Source organism: Stegostoma tigrinum, chromosome X (genome assembly GCF_030684315.1).
Source record: "Stegostoma tigrinum isolate sSteTig4 chromosome X, sSteTig4.hap1, whole genome shotgun sequence".
Taxonomy (NCBI): Eukaryota; Metazoa; Chordata; class Chondrichthyes; order Orectolobiformes; family Stegostomatidae; genus Stegostoma; species Stegostoma tigrinum.
Window position 1 is genome coordinate 9,022,290 of NC_081404.1, and position 17,352 is coordinate 9,039,641.

A 17,352-nucleotide genomic window follows, 5' to 3' on the forward strand; every position below is an offset into this window, starting at 1 on the left:
TGAATCTGGCCATACAGATGTCAAGTCCAGAATATCTACCATTTTAAAATCGATACATTCGATATCCCAGGTCTGGATATGAATAAAGGATGATAGACTATATAGAACATACCAGAGTGATTAATCTAACATTAGATTACCACATCTCTTTATTTGGAAGGGTTTCTCTCTCTTATTTTCACCCAAGTTCACTCTCCCAATTTCCTGGGCAATGTGCTCACAATCCACTCTGCATCATTCCTGTACTCATTTGTGAGGTGTAATCACAGACAGTGAGCATTCTATTCAATATTATGCCATGCTGGGGATGGAGGACAGAGGAATTTTAAAAAAATTAAGATCACAGCAAGTCACTTACTGAATACATTTTACTTTAGGGCTAATGATCAAGAACAGAATAAATCTGGCTGATCTTTCCCCTACCTAGTCTAGAGACATGGAGATCAAATGTAAGAAATATGACTTTTATATAGCACCTTTATAAAGCTCATGATGTCCCAAAGCACACTATAGCCAATTAAATACTCAAAATGTCACCACTGCTGGAGTGTAGTAAACACAGCAGCCAATTTGCATGTAGCACACTCCCACAGACTGCAATGCCATAAGGCAAGATAATCCATTAATAAAATAAAATGTAGCCTCCCCATCCCCTTGCTGTCCAAAAAAAATCAACCAACTTTGTTTTATAAATGAGAAGCAAGGTAAGCGGTCAAGATCTGCAAAGCTGGACAAGATCGAAGCTGAAAAATACAGTATGATGGGGAAGGGAACTTAAGTAGATGAGGTTCAGCAGCATCATGTTTGGCTCTTAAAAATCTTAAAGATTACAAGAAAATGGGAAACAGAGAATGATAAAGAATTCTATAGTTCGGGACTCTGGGAAAGAATAGATTTGAGTCGGAACCTATTGAGCACGTATTGTTTATCAACATAGTGAAGATGCAGGTCAATACATTTGTAGTTTCAAGGAGTAAGAGAAAGTTGAGAGAGCAACAATTGATAGAGAAACATGAAAAGGTTAGTTACAGCAATGGCTACTTGGTCAAAAGAAAGTGATTTAAAAAAAAAAATCAGCTGTTCAGACATGTCATGCCACACTCTGGATCAGTTGGGATACTGCCATTATGCCACATTATCCCTTGGCTATTTGGTCAATGTTTACCAGTTTCTCTCTCATTTCAGGTGCAACCCATTTCAGCAGCTTCCGTGATGGGTCTGTAGGTTTTGTTCAGTGAATAGCACAGCCAGTTGGGAAAGCCTGAGGTTTGATTCTCTGTATGTGGCAAGTTAACTAATCTCAAGCCCAGGTGCCAGAGGAAGACTGTTCAAATAGTCTTGCTACTTTTGGGCTACAGAAGGAAAAGTGAACACATGTTCCCATTTTGAACTTTAGTCAGTAGATTCCTGGTACAGACTGGTTTATAGGGTCAGTAATGAATACCTAAACTCTCAAATCAAGATTTGCATTAAGAATGACCATGAGCTAAATAAATAATGAAGCCATGGCACTGCAGAAACAAGTTAATATTTTTCAAAAGCAAAAGCAGAGTTGCCAAACTCTCACCTGCTCCCACAGAACACTCTTACCATCTGGATGCAGCACTTACATTTAAAATTTCCCAGCGTTCCTCTCCTGGCACTCTTGAATCCTTTCCTTTGTATTTACATAGCTCTAATCGAACTGGGCCATACACAGCATGAAGACACAATTGCTTCCCAATATTGTGTCGTATTTCAGACAGAGATGTGTATTCGAAATACTAAAAATTTCAATGGAAAGTGGATGTTAAATTGAAACAGACACGTTAGAGATATCTCTGCCTCTACAGGGTGGCACTTATTACAAGCCAGCCTATAATTTGTCCCGTGAACATACAAGATAGCAGATATAGATTTTCGTTCCTTCAAGCCTGCTGTTCTATTTAATAAGTTCATGGTTATTCAGATAGAACCTATCTGAATAACCATGAACTTATTAAATAGAACAGCAGGCTTGAAGGAACAAAAGTCTATATCTGGTATCTAAGATTCTTGTTGGGCAAGGGAATCAACCAGCTTCTGTCTTAAAAATGACCCACCTCCACCACCTTCTGAGGCAGGGAGTTCCAAAATCTCATAATGCTAAGGGAAAATATTTCTCCTCCTCTGTCCTAAAAGAATGAACCCCAATTTTCAAACAGTGCCTCCTAGTTCTGGAAAGACCCACCACAGGAAACATCTTTTTCACACCCACTTTGGTCAAGACCATTCATGATCATATTTACTTCGAAAAATGAGCTGGATTGAGGGTTGATAAATTTCTTGGACCAGATGAGCTTCACCCCAAAATATTGAAGAAAGTAGTATAGAGATAGTGGTTACATTGGTGGCCATCTTTTGAGATTCTGGGAAAGTTCCTACTGACTGGATGGTGGCTAATGTAATGCCTCTATTTAAGAATAGAAGAGGAGGGAGAGTGAATAACTATAAGCCAGTTGGATTCTCAAAATTTTCCTGCTAATGACATCAAGCTATTTTAGAAAAAAAATGTGATAACTGAACATTTAAACAAAAATCCAAACACTGGGGGCAGTTAACATGAATTTATGATAGGGAAATTATGTTTGACAAAAGTTTTTTGAGAATGTTAGTTTTAGCATAGGTAAGTGAAACCACTTGGTGTGGTGTATTCGGATTTTCAGGAAGCTTCTGATAAAGTCCCACACAAGAAGTTAGTGAACAAAATTAGAAGTAGTGAGAGAAAATAGCCTTGAGCCAAAAGATCAAATCTAGCTGAATGGCAGGGCAGGCTTGATGGACTGAATGATCTACTCCTGTTCCTATATTTCCATGACGACAAAGAGGAAAAAGCATCACATTCAAACCTGATACTGCCCACACTTATTACATGATTTCTCTTCGAACTAAGAAACAGGTGTGGAATTCTGAATGGTTTTCTTAAGGAGGAATTAAATTTAGGTACGGGTAGTTCTTCTATAATATGATAGTTGCATTCCTGTGCAATCTCGCGCAATAGAAAGTTGCATTAGAGGGAAATTGCTATAGAAAATCACTATACTGTACAGTAGAAAGTTTGCATTATTAATACAGCATCTATTATTCATTAATCACGTTACAGCCAATTTTCAAAACACGGATCATTAGCAGGAATATCCTAGCCTGTAAGTCTCAGCTACTCCCTGGTTTATCCAGGTGAACCACATAGGAAGCAGTTGTTGCATTTTTTTAAACCCTCTCCCTCCTGTCTGCCTTAAATCAATTATTAATTTCCCTACATCTTGATCTTTCTAACTCAGGTTGCAAAGAACTAAATTCAAAAACCTTTTCTTGCATCACTTATAGACCTGATAAGTTATTTGTGTATTGTGATCACCACAGTTGGAAACAGTCAGATCATGATCTCGTTCAAATTATACTCCATTGTCTTGGTTATAGAAGTTCAACATTCTGCTTGCTTTGTTGGTGGCAGTTCTTAAACAATTATAATCTAGCCATCAATTATGCAGCAACCTGCCAAGGCTGTTCTCAAACATTAATCATGTAGCGATTAAACGTGGAGCAGCATGACATGACTGCAACAGTATCTTTCAAACCACAAACTGTTCCATGCACAAAGGCAATTGTAGCAGTCATGTGGGAAGATTATTACCTGCAATTTCCCCACCATTCTGCTACAATGCTAGCCATCAATTTACCAAGAAGTCAGTCTGTCTTCCACGATTGCTTATTTGCATTTTGTAGTTCAGTACAACTCCAGAATGCCTCTTTCCTGCTTTAGACCAACTCCCTTACTAGTGAATATTAGCCCTTTTTTCTCTCCTGTAAACCCACTACCAAATCACCCAATTGGAAAACCAGCATACTTTGTCAAAATCCACCACCAAATTAACTCATTAAAACAACTAAACAGTAACAATTAACAAGCACAAGGGGCAGTGCAACAATAACAAAAAAATTGAAGGAAGAGCACAATAAATAAGGGAAGCACTAAATCAAAATGGACAGCCTTGCCTTTCTAAAATTAGGTCACCACCAAATTGTAGTGATTGCAATGAAGTCAGCCAGGTGGACCTCAGAATGAGTTCCCTAATTGGACCAGATCAACAGCGCCAGTGAGCCCTAGCTGACAAATATAAACAGGAGTGTCTCCAACTCAGTTTTGATTTAGTCCCCTCCTTCTTTCCTGTAAGCATTGCCCTCATCAGGCTTTGCTTGTTAATATTATTTCACTAGATTCATGGGTGTTTTCCTGGTGGTGCAAAAATACATAATGATGCTTAAGCACAATGGTGTCTTTTTACCATGTCACTTAATACATGCACACATAGCCATGGGTGATTTGGGCAAAATATAAGCAGGGCTCCCTTGCAGTGCAGAGGTGGTATAGGCAAATTATGAAACAAAAAAGGCGGGGGGGGGGGGTGGAGAACAAGGGTGTCAGAGGTTCTGATCACTCAGAATTGACTGAGAAAGCTAGATCAGTGTCAAGTACTATGCACATATAAATAAAGAGTGAATTGGTGATGGGATACCAGCCTCTGGAGTTATTTCATAAATCAACCATGCCTCTATCAATCAATTTGTAGGCACTGGAACAATAATAGAAAGGGAGATGTAGGGAAAGAGGGAGATGGAGTTCAAAGCTAGAGGGCATAGGTTTCAGGTGAGAGGGAAAAGATTTAAAAAGGACCCAAGGGGCAACCTTTTTGCGCAGAGGGTGGTACATTATTTAGAACAAGCTGCCAGAGGGACTGGAGGAGATGGGTACAACTACGACATCTAAAAAGACATCTGATGGGTAGATCAATAGGAAGGATTTAGAGAGATATGGGCCAACTGCTGGCAAATGGGTCAGATTGGGATGGTTGGTTGGCACTGACGAGTTGGACCAAATTGTCTGTTTGTGCTGCATGACTGAGACCCTGGAGTTGGAGGGGGAAGGAAACCAGTCCTTTTTCTTCCTTTATTTTCCTAATTTTTTTCCCCTTATAATCAAGAAGTGGTCTCTCATTCAATCAAATGGCTTTATTCCACCACCAAATTACGCAGAGTTCTTTTTCTATTGTCCGACAGCTACTAAATAACCTGTATTCCAATTGATTAATTTACATGCAATGTCCATTAATAGCAATGCAATAACACCAAAGGTGAGGGAGAGGTTGAGAGAGGGAGGAGATTAAATGAAACTGTAGTCGGAGGAAAGTCAGGTCTTAAAAGTTTTCTAATCAGAGATGCTATTCCACACCTCTGGACCGGGTGGGACTTGAGCCTGGCCTCTTGTTTCTTTACCCCCTCCATCACCTCACAAATTTTTACATTTATTAACAATCAGTAAATCACCTTTTGTTTTCACCTGATTAATCTACATGTAAAGCTTAATGGTAAAGCCACAGGCCCTTTTTCTATTTCATCTATTTTTCTAATCAATCTTTTGAGAGATGTTACTACACACCACTGGAATGGGTGGGACTGAACCTAGGCCACAGGTTTGGATATTACCACTGTGCCAGAAGAGCTCTAGAACCTCAGCAATTTTTTTCAACTCATCCAAATTTATCCTGTTTTTCTCATGAACCTGCTCAGAGATGCTATTCCACACCTCTGGAGCAGGTGGGACTTGAACCCAGGTCTCCTGGGCCAAGGATAAAGGAACATTACCACTGTGCCACAAGAGGTTCCCCCAGAGGAAACCATTTTTGTTTACCCATTCACCAGAGGGGAAATCTTATTTTAAGCTGTAACATTTTTATGGTTTTAAATCACAAACACTAGATTGGAGAAGTAGGTGTAGCAAGAAGAAATGCAGCTGCTGGAGTCAAAGATAACGCAATGTGACGCTGATGGAACACAGCGGGCTAGGCAGCATCAGAAGAGCGTTGACATGTCAGATTGGGACTCTTCTTCAGAATACCCTTCTGAAGAATGGTCCCATCCTGAAATGTCAACTTTCCTGCTCCTCTGATACTGCCTAACCTGCTGTGTTCCTCCAGCTCCACACTGCATTGTAGTGGAGAAGTAGAGACTGTTTTCTTTGGAGAATATTCTTAAGAGAAGGCTGACAGCAGGTCTGATACAGGTGTTCAAGACAGTGAGGGGCCCTGACAGAGTGGATAGGCAGAAACCGTGCCTGCTTGTGGAAGGTTCAAGAAGGAGAGATCACAAATTTTAGGAATTGGCAAAAAAAAAATCATGGCAAAAGCAGAGGAACTTTTTCCACACAGCCATCCGGAATTTTCCAGGGAAGCAAGGTCATTTTTTAAACGTAAAACAAAATCTGTTTTTCTACTCAGTCTGACATGAACCCAGGCTTTCTACTTAAGGGCCATTGCTCAAGTTCTCTGTTCTTTTAAATCTTCCCCATATGACTACTGTTCCCAAGGCAGCCCAGCAGTAATGCTTGTATCTTTCCCAAATCACCCATGGCTGTGCGTAATGTTTCTTTTTACAGTGATATAGTAAAAAGATACCATTGTGTATATACTTCATTATTCATTTTTTCGCCACTAGGAAAACACCCATGTGGCCAAATGAACATTAACAAGCAAAGCCTTTTAGTGGCAATGCAGTCACTAAAATATGAAGGAAGCAGTTAGGGAAAGGAGGAGACTAAATCAAAATGCATTTGGAGAGGAAAATAAAACACTCCATCCCCTGCAGTGCCCACCTCTTCCTAAAGGCATCAAGAACATTGGTGGACACTGTCTGCTCCCTTTTTGAGGCGGCTCTGGCTCAAACATAACCACGGAAGGTGGCAGGCAGTAAGCAGAGATGACTCCCTCCACAGCCTGCTGCCTGGACCTGTTTTTGACCAGCTTGGCCAGACCCAGCCTCAGACCCACAAGGAGATCCTCTGATCTGCCCGCACCTGTTTGCACTAGGTGTCCATGTGGTGGGGGCTGAAGTGTTACCAAAAACACAAAGGTTTTGCAAGTAACTAAAAAAGGGAGTGCAGACGCCGACAACCAATATATACATGGTCCACAGACTCCATAGCGCTGCAAAATAAGCAGTTGGGCTTATTTTGTCTGTGAACTGCTGCAATCTGCAGTTATGAGGGACTGCTGTGTATAACACCCTCCACCCCAGGTACCGGACAGAAACGGAGGAGTCCCGCATTGAGAACTGTCCACTGGGAATCCCTGTCCCCCGGAAGCAAGTAAGCATGCCAAGGCATGTCTGAGCGGCAAACACCAGAGTCAAGGTAGATGTTGTGCAGCAGAAGCCTGTTAAAGAACTGCTGTTTTGCCTCCGTAAATGAGACAACATGAACTAAGGTGGCGGCACAGGCTCCTGCAGGAGGTTCAAGACCTTAGGGCCAATGTGAAATTCTGTCCAAACAAGGGTACACACAGACAATATTCCACCACATACCTGAGCATCCTCCAACTGGCGCACAGCACTGGGTCTGAGCATTGCCATTTTTAGGCATCAGATGGTATTGGCTGTGAGCTGGACATGCATGCCAATTCCTCCAGCAACTTTCGGCTCAGGCCCTCACCACCCAACACATTCCCATACTCCTGTCACCCCTGCGGCCACGGCCCTCCCCTCTGCCAGCCACACAAATCTGTGATGGTGGAGGTGTGGATTTCTGAGCAACGGCTCTGATGATAACCACTACTGATAGCGGGAAGGCCCACCACTTGTTGATCAGGCTCCAGATATTGATCAGGTCCTGATAAAAGACAGGGAGCATCCTGAGTGACTTGCAGACCCTTGCAGCCAATAAACAGGAGCTGTGTGTCATAATTGAGGTCACACACCCAGCAGAAAAAATGTCACATGCACCATCTGGAAGGAGGCTCAGTGCAAGACTATCACTGCAGGGTCTGAAGGTGAAAAGTCACCCCTGGAGTGCAGAGGCAGACCAGTGACTGAACATAGAACATAGAACAGTACAGGCCCTTCGGCCCATGATGTGGACTGACTGCCCTCTTCACTGGGGATACTCAGAACCTCTGTCATGACCCAATGCATGTTTTTGTCCCAAAAGAAGCAGTCAAAGGGGCCAGCTGGTATCACAACATGGAGGCCACCAGTTGATTTATGACCAGCACTTCGCTCCTGTAAGACAGCATTCACAGCAGTCCTGTCCAGTGGTCCAGGCAAGCCAAGACTTTGGCCTCCAGCTCCTGCCAATTTCGCCAGTCAGGATTCCTCAGCCAGGCTAAAGTAAACTTTCAGATAGAGAGGGGTAGTAGTCCAGCTGAACTCCCGTAACTGCTCAGGCAAGGAATCCACCGGCACAGACTGACCAGGAGCATTTGGCCCAGTTGATGGAAGACATAGCTGAATACGCCATCTGGCATTTACACATCCTCCCAGGTCAGTCAGGTCACTGAACGTGAGGAGCACATCATCGGCATAGGCCGAAAGAACCACTCCTGTGCCCAGCCTGCATGGACCCAACCCTGACAACCTCCTCCACAAGAGGCATAGAAAGGCTCCATGGACAGGGGAAAGTCTACCCTACCAGGCACAATACCTTTTGTGTTTTGTCTTTACACCCTACAATTTAGCACACCGATGAGTGGTTGATAAACACTGCTGGCATATTCAAATGACCATATTTAGTACCTGGTTGCCTCCCATTCCATGGCATGGATACATTATCAGCGGTTTCCCACCATGATTGTTTTCCCCAACATCCAGGCAGCTTCCTGTTCCCTGGTTTTTAATCTGTAAAATGAGATGTAGCTGATGAAAACTTTAGTTTTTTTTAAAAATGGCCTGCAACAATCAAATTGCAAATTGTTGAATGGGAAGAAATATACAATGAAAAGTGATTAGCAATGTACTAACTACCTTTGTAACAAAACAAAATCTGTGCTGTCTGGCAGCTGGGTTTGAATACAGCCCATATTGACAGTATGGCATCTACTCTGCCCGGGACCATAAAAAACTACAGAGAATTGTGAACACAGCCTAGTCCATCATGCAAACGAATCTTCCATCTGTACTTCTCCATGCCTCAGGAGGGCAGCCAACATCCAAGACCCCCTCTCACTCGAGAGGATCTCTTAAGACCTCTTCTGTCAGGCAAAAGATAGAAAAGCTTAAACATACATACCTACAGGTTCAAGAACAGCTTCTTCACCGCTGTTATTAGACTTTTGACTGGATCTCTCAAATTTAAAAAATTTAATGTTGATCTCGCTCTGTGAACCTTCTCTGTAGCCCTAGCATTGTACTCCTCACTCTGTACTATTACCCTATTCTGTATGAGATGGTATGATCTGCCTGTACTACATGCAAAACCTTCCACTGTACCCAGGGACATGTGACAATAATAAACCAAATCAAATGCAGCATCAGTTAGGCAGTCTGTAACCTTGCATTGAAGTAAATTTGGATCTGTTTGAAAATGTAACAATGGTAGAGTAGGACTGAGTCTATGTCACATTTAGAACCATGAGAAAACATTCAGTCTCTCAAGCCTGTTCCACTATTCAATTAGATTATAGCTGACATGGACCTCAACTCCATTTACTCATCTTAAAGCTCCATTTCCCTCGTTACCGCTGTCCAACAAAAAAAAAAGCAAAAAACGAACAACTCCTAAATACCACAATTATCCTCGCAACCATTAGCTTTTTGAACAGAGGAAAATAATTCCTGCATTCCATTACCCTGGTATTAAAAACAGAAAACTTCCTGATACAGTAGTAAGGTCACCCAGAGCATCATAGGGCTGCTTTCTCATTAGAGAAGGGGGGAAAACTGGTGGTGGTTTAACTGGAGGGTCATCACATCTTAGGCAAGGGGAGAGGTTGAGAAGGAGAGTCCTTCGTGGTAACCTCAGCTAGTGCAGTTATAGGGTTTGGTTGGCTTCATTGGCTTGATGGCTGGTTTGCCAACAGCATGGGTTCAATTCCCACATTCGTTTGAGGTTACTACGAAGGAGTCTGCTTCTCAACCTCGCCGCTCACTTGAGGCAGTGAGACTCTCAAGATAAACCACCGCCAGTCATCTCTCTCTGATATTGCGAACTGCAATACCGGATTTAGGTTTGTATGCTACTATCATTATCACTATCATGATCATGATCATTTCTAAATTTGGAACTCAAGCCCATTAATTGAACTTACATTTCTATAGAATTAATTACATAGGGAGAGCCACTTAAAATGTTTTACAAGGTACTGTTAGCGAAATGGGCACAGAGGAGGCAGGAAAAAGGGATAACACTAATTGACCAAGAAATCCCAAAAAATTGAAAATAAATGCAACTAAAAATAATTTAGTGTTGTAGTTAAAAGAGGGTTTAGAAGAAAAACACCCATCAGTAATTTTGGACACACATACTCCTGCCAAGAAATTCATTCCATAGATTTTAAAAGCAGAGTAAAAGAAATTATTATTAGGATCAGAAAATGACAATTTAAGAAATGCACAGAACAGATTAGTTAACCCTCCATTTGTAGTCTGAAATTGACCCTTTTGCTGCTGTACAACTTAAATGTGCAAGGATTAGGGTTAGGAACGCTAACATTCAGAATTGAAGAATATTTAATGGGAATTTTGACATTACTGTGGGTTACTTGCATATGAAAGTATATGAATACAGGGTCTGAAGACCTCCCTCTGCTAGTTGAAATGAATCAATACCTCTGCTATAGGAGAGAGAGGGAGGAATCTTGACCTGTGTCGTAAAGCATTTGTGTGCTTGTACCCTGCGGCATAATTTCAGAGTATATGTTCCTAAAGCAGCAAAGAGCCACTGCAATATGTAGTTGCACCTATGATATGATGTTTTTCTTGTTGGCAAGCTGTAACTATTGGGGTTGGTCCTCAGGGCCCCAACTACTAACAATCATGGCTTGGATGGGATAGAATGCATTATCACTAGATAAGGTGGGAAAGTAAGTTGCAATGAAGTAGTAAGAAATTTACAAATGAACATGGATAGTTTAAGTGCATGCATCATAATTTTGCAGATGTCACTTAACATGGAAATGAAAAAGTTATCCATTATGGTCAGAAGAATAAAAAGGCAAGTTATCTAAATGGAGAGAAATATCAAAATGCTTCAGTGCAGAGGGGCCTGGGTGTCCTCATGCATGCATCACAGAAAGCTAGTCTGCAGGTATAGCAGGTAATGCCAGCAAATGACATTTTAGCATTTATCGCTAAAGGAATGGAGAATAGAAGTGTTGTTGCACATGTACAAGATATTGTTGAGACTGCATCTGGCATACTGTGTACAGCTTTGGTCCCTTTACTTGAGGAAGGATATAATTGAGTTGGAGGCAGTAGAGAGAAGGTTCACTAGATCAATTCCAGAGATGAAAGGCATATCTTACGAGGAGACATTGAGCGGTTTAGGCCTATACTCGCTAGAGTTGAGAATGGAGAGGAGATTAAACTGAGGTATAGAAGATGCTAAAGGGAATTGACAATGCAGGCATAAAGTGGATGTTTCCCTTGTGGGGAAACCTAGAACAACAGGTCACAGTTTTAGGATAAAGGGTAGCAGATTTAAAATAGAGTTGAGGATGAAGAATTTCTTCTCTAAAAGAGAAATAAGGCAGAGCAAGTAACTGAGGTATCGGTGGGAGGGCACTTTGGGGCCAGTGACCATGATGCTATTAGTTTTGAAAAATAGTAATGGAAAAGGATGGACCAGATCTAAAAGTTAAATTGCTGATTTGAAGGAAGGCCAATTTTGATGATGTTAGGCAAGAAATTTCAAAAAAGTTGATTGGGGGCAGATGTTTGCAGGTAAAAATGGGCCAGCTGGAAAATGGGAAACCTTCAAAAAATGTCCAGAGACAGTATGGTCCTGTTAGGATGAAGGGCAAAGCTCATAGGTGTAGGGAATGCTGGATGACTGGAGAAATTGAGGTTTTGGTCAAGAATGAGGATGCATGCGTCAGGTATAGACAGCAGGAATTCAGTGATTCCCTAGAACAGTATAAAGGCAGCAGGAGTCTACTTAAGAGGGAAACCAGGAGGACAAAAAAAAAGGGACAGAAGATAGCTTTAGCAAACAGAGTTAAAGAGATTCCAAAGGGATCTACAAATACATTAAGAACAAAAGGCTAACTAGGGAAGAGAATAGGGCCCCTTAAAGCTCAGCAAGGCCACCTATGTGTGAAACCATAGGAGATGGGGAAAGATACTAAATGAGCATTTTACATCAGTGTTTACTGTGGAGAAGGATATGGAAGATAGAGAACGTGGGGAAATAAATAGTGACACCTTGAAAAATGTCCATAGTACAAAAGGTGGTGGTGCTAGTTGTCTTAAAAGTCAAAGTTAGATATAGCCCTGGGACCTGATCAAGTGTACCCTAGAACTCTGTGGGAAGCAAGGGAAGAGATTGTGGGGCTCCTTGCTGAGATATAATATGTCACTGACAGCCAAAGGCAAGGTGCTGGACGACTGGAAATTGGTTAATTTGGTGACGCAAATGTAAGAAAGGTGGTAAAGAAAAGCTAGGGTAGTTACAGACCAGTGAGCCTGACATTGGTGGTGGGCAAGTTGTTGGAGGGAATCCTGAGGGACAAGAATTACATTGTATTTGAAAAGGCAAGGACCGATTAGGGCTAGTCAATGTGGCTTCGTGCATGGAAAATTGTGTCTCACTAACTTGATTCAGTGTTTTTGAAGAAGAAACAAAGAAGATTGATGAGGGTAAAGTAGTGGGCATGATCTATATGGACTTCAGTCAGGCACTTGACAAGGTTCATGGTAGACTGGTTAGCAAGGTTAGATCACATGGAATAGAGGGAGAACTAGCTATGTGGATACAGAACTGGCTAAAAGGTAGAAGACAGAGGGTGGTGGTGGAGGAATGCTTTTCAGACTTGTATACCACAAGGATCAGTGCTGGGTACACTGCTTTTCATCATTAGATGTGGACGTAGAAGGTATGGCTAGTAAGTTTGCAGATTGCACCAAAATTGGAGGGGTTGTGGACAGCAAATATTTTTACCTCGGAGTACAATGGGATCTTGATCAGATGGTCCAATGGGCCAAGAAGTGGCAGATGGAGTTTAATTTAGATAAATATGAGGTGCTGCATTTCAGAAAGACAAATTAGGGCAGGATTTATACACTTAATGGTAAGGTCCTGGTGAGTTTTGCTGAACAGAGAGACCTTGGAGTGCAGGTTCATAGTTCCTTGCAAGTGGAGTCACAGGTAGATAGGATAGTGAAGGCAGCATTTGGTATGCTTGCCTTTATTGGTCAGTGCATGGAGTACAAGAGTTGGGAGATCATGTTGCAGCTATACAGGACAGTTAGGCCACTTTTAGAATACTGCGTGCAATTCAGGTCTCTCTGCTACAGGAAGGATGTTGTCAAACTAGAAAGGGTTCAGGGAGAGATTTAAGGATGTTGCCGGGGTTGCAGCTATAATGAAGATGCTGAATAGACTGGGGTTATTTTCCCTGGAGCATCAGAGGCCGAGGGATGACCTTTCTTGAGGTTTATAAAATCACAAGGTGCATGGATAGGGTAAATAGACAAGGCTTTTTCCTCAGCGTAGGGGAGACCAAAACTAGATGGCATACATTTAAGGTGAGAGGGGAAAGATTTGACAGGGACCTAAGGGGCAACGTTTTCCACACAGAGGGTGGTACATTTATGGAATGAGCTGCCAGCGGAAGTTATGGAGGCTGGTACAATAACATTTAAAAGGCATCTGGATGGGTATATGCGAGATAGTTGGAACTGCAGATGCTGGAGAATCTGAGATATCAGGGTGTAGAGCTGGACAAACATCAGCAGGAAAGCTGACGTTTCTGGTCTAGACCCTTCTTCAGAAATTTTCTGAAGTGGTTAGCACTGCTGCCTCACAGTGCCAGGGACCAGGTTCAATTCCAGCCTCGGTCTGTGTGGAGTTTACACATTCTCCCCATTTCTGCATGGGTTTCCTCCAGGTGCTCCAGTTTCCTCCCACAGTCCAAAGATGTGCAGGTTAGGTGGATTGGCCATGCTAAATTGTACGTAGTGTTCAGGGAGGTGTAGATTAGGTAGGTTATAGGGGGATGGGTCTGGGTGAGATGCTCTGAGGTTTGGTGTGGATTTGTTGGGCCGAAAGAACTGTTTCCACACTGTCGGGATTCTGTGATTCTATGATAAGGGTCTGGGCCCAAAACGTTAACTTTCCCACTCCTCTGATGCTGCTTGGCCTGCTGTGTTCATCCAGTTCTACACCTTGTTATCTCTGGATGCGTATATGAATAGGAAGAGTTCAGAAGGATATAGACTATATACTGGCAAATGGGACCAGATTTATTTAGGATATCTGGTCAGCATGGACGAGTTGGACTGAATTGCTGTACAATTCCACGACTGAGTTGTCAACCTGTGAAATTCACTCCCAAGAGTGCAGTGAATGCTGGGACACTGAATAAATTTGAGGAGATAGACTGATTTTTTTTTAAAAAGGGTTACAGGCAGGAAAGTGCAATCAAGGCAGAGATCAGGTCAACCATGATCGTATTAAATGGTGGAGCAGGCTCAAGGGGCTAAATTGCTCACTCCTGCCCCCAGTTCTTAAGTTCTAATGTCATACCATTAATGGGAGAGAGAGAGAGAGAGAGAGAGAGAGAGAGAGAGAGAAAGAAAACCTTGTTAACAAAGGTTCATTAAAGTGCTGTGGATAGAATGCAGACATGATATTAGTTGTATATTTTATATTATTCTGAAGCAATTTTCGCTTCACTGTGTAATACCCGCTGTGTACCGTGATTGAACTTAGACAGGTAGCAGTTTGGATTCACCCTTGTGATGTGAAGGTAACTGAAGGAGGCTTTAACTCAGAGCTAGCGAGAATTGCACATGCTGGAGCTGGAGGAACACAGCAGGTCAGCAGCATCAGAGGAGGAGAGTCAATGTTTCGGGTTTTACACCCTTCTTTAGGACCTGTTTTGTCTATGTCCCTAAGTCCAAGATGTTGTGCATGTAATTGCATCTTTTCAATGTTAGTGAACAGTCTTCTGTTTTATTATTGTCGCATGAATTCCACACAAGCAAGAGCAGTGCTCCCCCTAGTGGTGGCATTGGTCACAAATGGAACCTAACTTTCAAGGGCCATTAACATTTTGCAAAGTGAGTTTCAAAACAGGTTAGAAAGCATCACTGAGCTTCCAGTCAATTTTGCTTTAAAACAGTCCAAAACTTGTTGTTTAAAAGCAGAATTTTACTTACTGCCCCATAACGCACTGGAGAGAAATCAGGTATAAAGATTTCAGGATACACATTTTGCAGGTACCAGGTGAAGTTCTTGCATTTTAATTGCTCCTTCAACTGAAACCTTTCTGAAAGATCTCCATAACTTTTCTGTAAAAAAAAAAGTCAGAGCAATAGATTGTTACTAATGAGGCTGGAGGAGTGCACTGTTCCTCAAGTCCCATTACGCCACAAGTCAATGTAAAAAGAACTTCTCTTAGGAACTTGGTTACCAGATACATCAGGTATTAAACAACAAGATCTACTGACCAAGTTTCTCAATAGACATGTGCTTATTTTCAAACCAAAACTTATTAACCAAATATTTTATTTTTATTGACTGTGTAGTCATTAATAAAAATATTGATTGATCAGGTTGACCTGATCTCTGCCTTGATTGCACTTTCCTGCCTGTAACCCTTTTTAAAAAAAAAAATCAGTCTATCTCCTCAAATTTATTCAGTGTCCCAGCATTCACTGCACTCTTGGGAGTGAATTTCACAGGTTGACAACTCAGTTGTGGAATTGTACAGCAATTCAGTCCAACTCGTCCATGCTGACCAGATATCCTAAATAAATCTGGTCCCATTTGCCAGTATATAGTCTATATCCTTCTGAACTCTTCCTATTCATATACGCATCCAGAGATAACAAGGTGTAGAACTGGATGAACACAGCAGGCCAAGCAGCATCAGAGGAGTGGGAAAGTTAACGTTTTGAGCCCAGACCCTTATCATAGAATCACAGAATCCCGACAGTGTGGAAACAGTTCTTTCGGCCCAACAAATCCACACCAAACCTCAGAGCATCTCACCCAGACCCATCCCCCTATAAACCTACCTAATCTACACCTCCCTGAACACTACGTACAATTTAGCATGGCCAATCAACGTAACCTGCACATCTTTGGACTGTGGGAGGAAACTGGAGCACCCGGAGGAAACCCATGCTTATCCTTCTAGATATCCATTCACTCTCTTTTAAAGAAAGAAAGAGGGGAAACAGCTCTTTAGTTTTCTGAAAGTGAGAATAATGTTGGCTAGTGGGTTGTCTTGAAGGCAAAAGGATAAAGCATTGGAAGTTCTGAGACTTGTCCACAACAGGTTTTCCTCCAACTCAACTGGGGCAGGCGGTTGGGTGGGGGGGGGGGGGGGGGGGGGGAGGAACAGAGTATTGAAAAGACAATTAAAAAACGAGAGTGAAAGAGAAGATTAACCTGAAAGTACAACAGGACCTTGATGAGGTGGGCCAAGGTGTGGCAGATGGTGTTTAATTTAGATAATTTGAGGTGCTACATTTTGGTAAGGCCAACCAGGGCAGGACTTACACACTTAATGGTAGAGCCCTGGGGAGTGTTGCTGAACAAAGATGTAGGGGTGCGGGTGCATAGCTCATTGAAAGTTGAGTCACAGGTAGACAGGGTGGTGAAGGCGGTGTTTGGCACGCTTGCCTTTATTGCAGTGCATTAACTATAGGAGTTGGGACGTCATATTGTGGCTGTACAGGACATCGGTAAGGCCACTTTTAGAAGGCTACATTCAGTTCTGGCTTCCTTGCTGTAGGGAAGATGTTATTAAACTTGAAAGGGTTCAGAAAAGACTTACAAGGATGTTGCAGGGATTGGAGGGCTTGAGCTATAGACAGAGGCTGAATAGGCTGGGGCTTTTTACCCTGTAGCGTCAGACACGGAAGGGTGATCTTATGGAGGTTATTAAAATTGTGATGAGCATGGATAGCACGAATAGCCAAGTCCAAAACTAGAGGGCATATGTGGAAGGTGAAAGAGGAAAGATTTAAAAAGGGACCTGAGGGGCAACTTTTCACAGAGGGTGGTGCATGTACGGAATAAGCTGCCAGAGGAGGTGGTGGAGGCTGGTACAATTACAGCGTTTAAGAGGCATCTGGAATGAGTATATTGAATAGGAAGGGTTTAGAGGGACATAGACCAAATGCTGGCAATTGGGACTAGATTTGTTTAGGTCATCTGATTGGCATGGATGAGTTGGATCGAAGGATCTGTTTCTATGTTATATAACTATGACTCTGTATATTGAACTGAGTCAGCGATTGATTCTGCTTCGTTTGAGAGTGGGCAAAACATCTCAGTTAAAATTAACTTAAAAAAACAAAAAAGGATAATTTCAGAGGGGTGGACAGTAGTTGCAGGGT

The 17,352-nt window shown here is 42.2% G+C and overlaps 2 protein-coding genes across 7 annotated transcripts in view; one reads left to right on the forward strand and one right to left on the reverse strand.

Annotated features, from left to right (window-relative positions):
• Positions 1 to 17,352, forward strand: part of LOC125448282 (uncharacterized) — a 195,582-nt gene that overhangs the window by 50,092 nt on the left and 128,138 nt on the right. The window lies entirely within an intron of this gene.
• Positions 1 to 17,352, reverse strand: part of LOC125448280 (polypeptide N-acetylgalactosaminyltransferase 6-like) — an 86,816-nt gene that overhangs the window by 4,550 nt on the left and 64,914 nt on the right. For 4 of the 6 annotated variants that reach the window (XM_059643486.1, XM_059643485.1, XM_059643487.1 and 1 more), the window contains 3 exons: positions 15,163 to 15,294; positions 8,581 to 8,682; positions 1,611 to 1,763 (listed from right to left, as the gene is read on the reverse strand). In XM_059643486.1, coding sequence (XP_059499469.1) covers positions 1,611 to 1,763; positions 8,581 to 8,682; positions 15,163 to 15,294 — 387 coding nt within the window. The remainder of the gene's footprint in view (positions 1 to 1,610; positions 1,764 to 8,580; positions 8,683 to 15,162; positions 15,295 to 17,352) is intronic. The other 2 variants (XM_059643489.1, XM_048523468.2) reach the window with 2 other exon arrangements.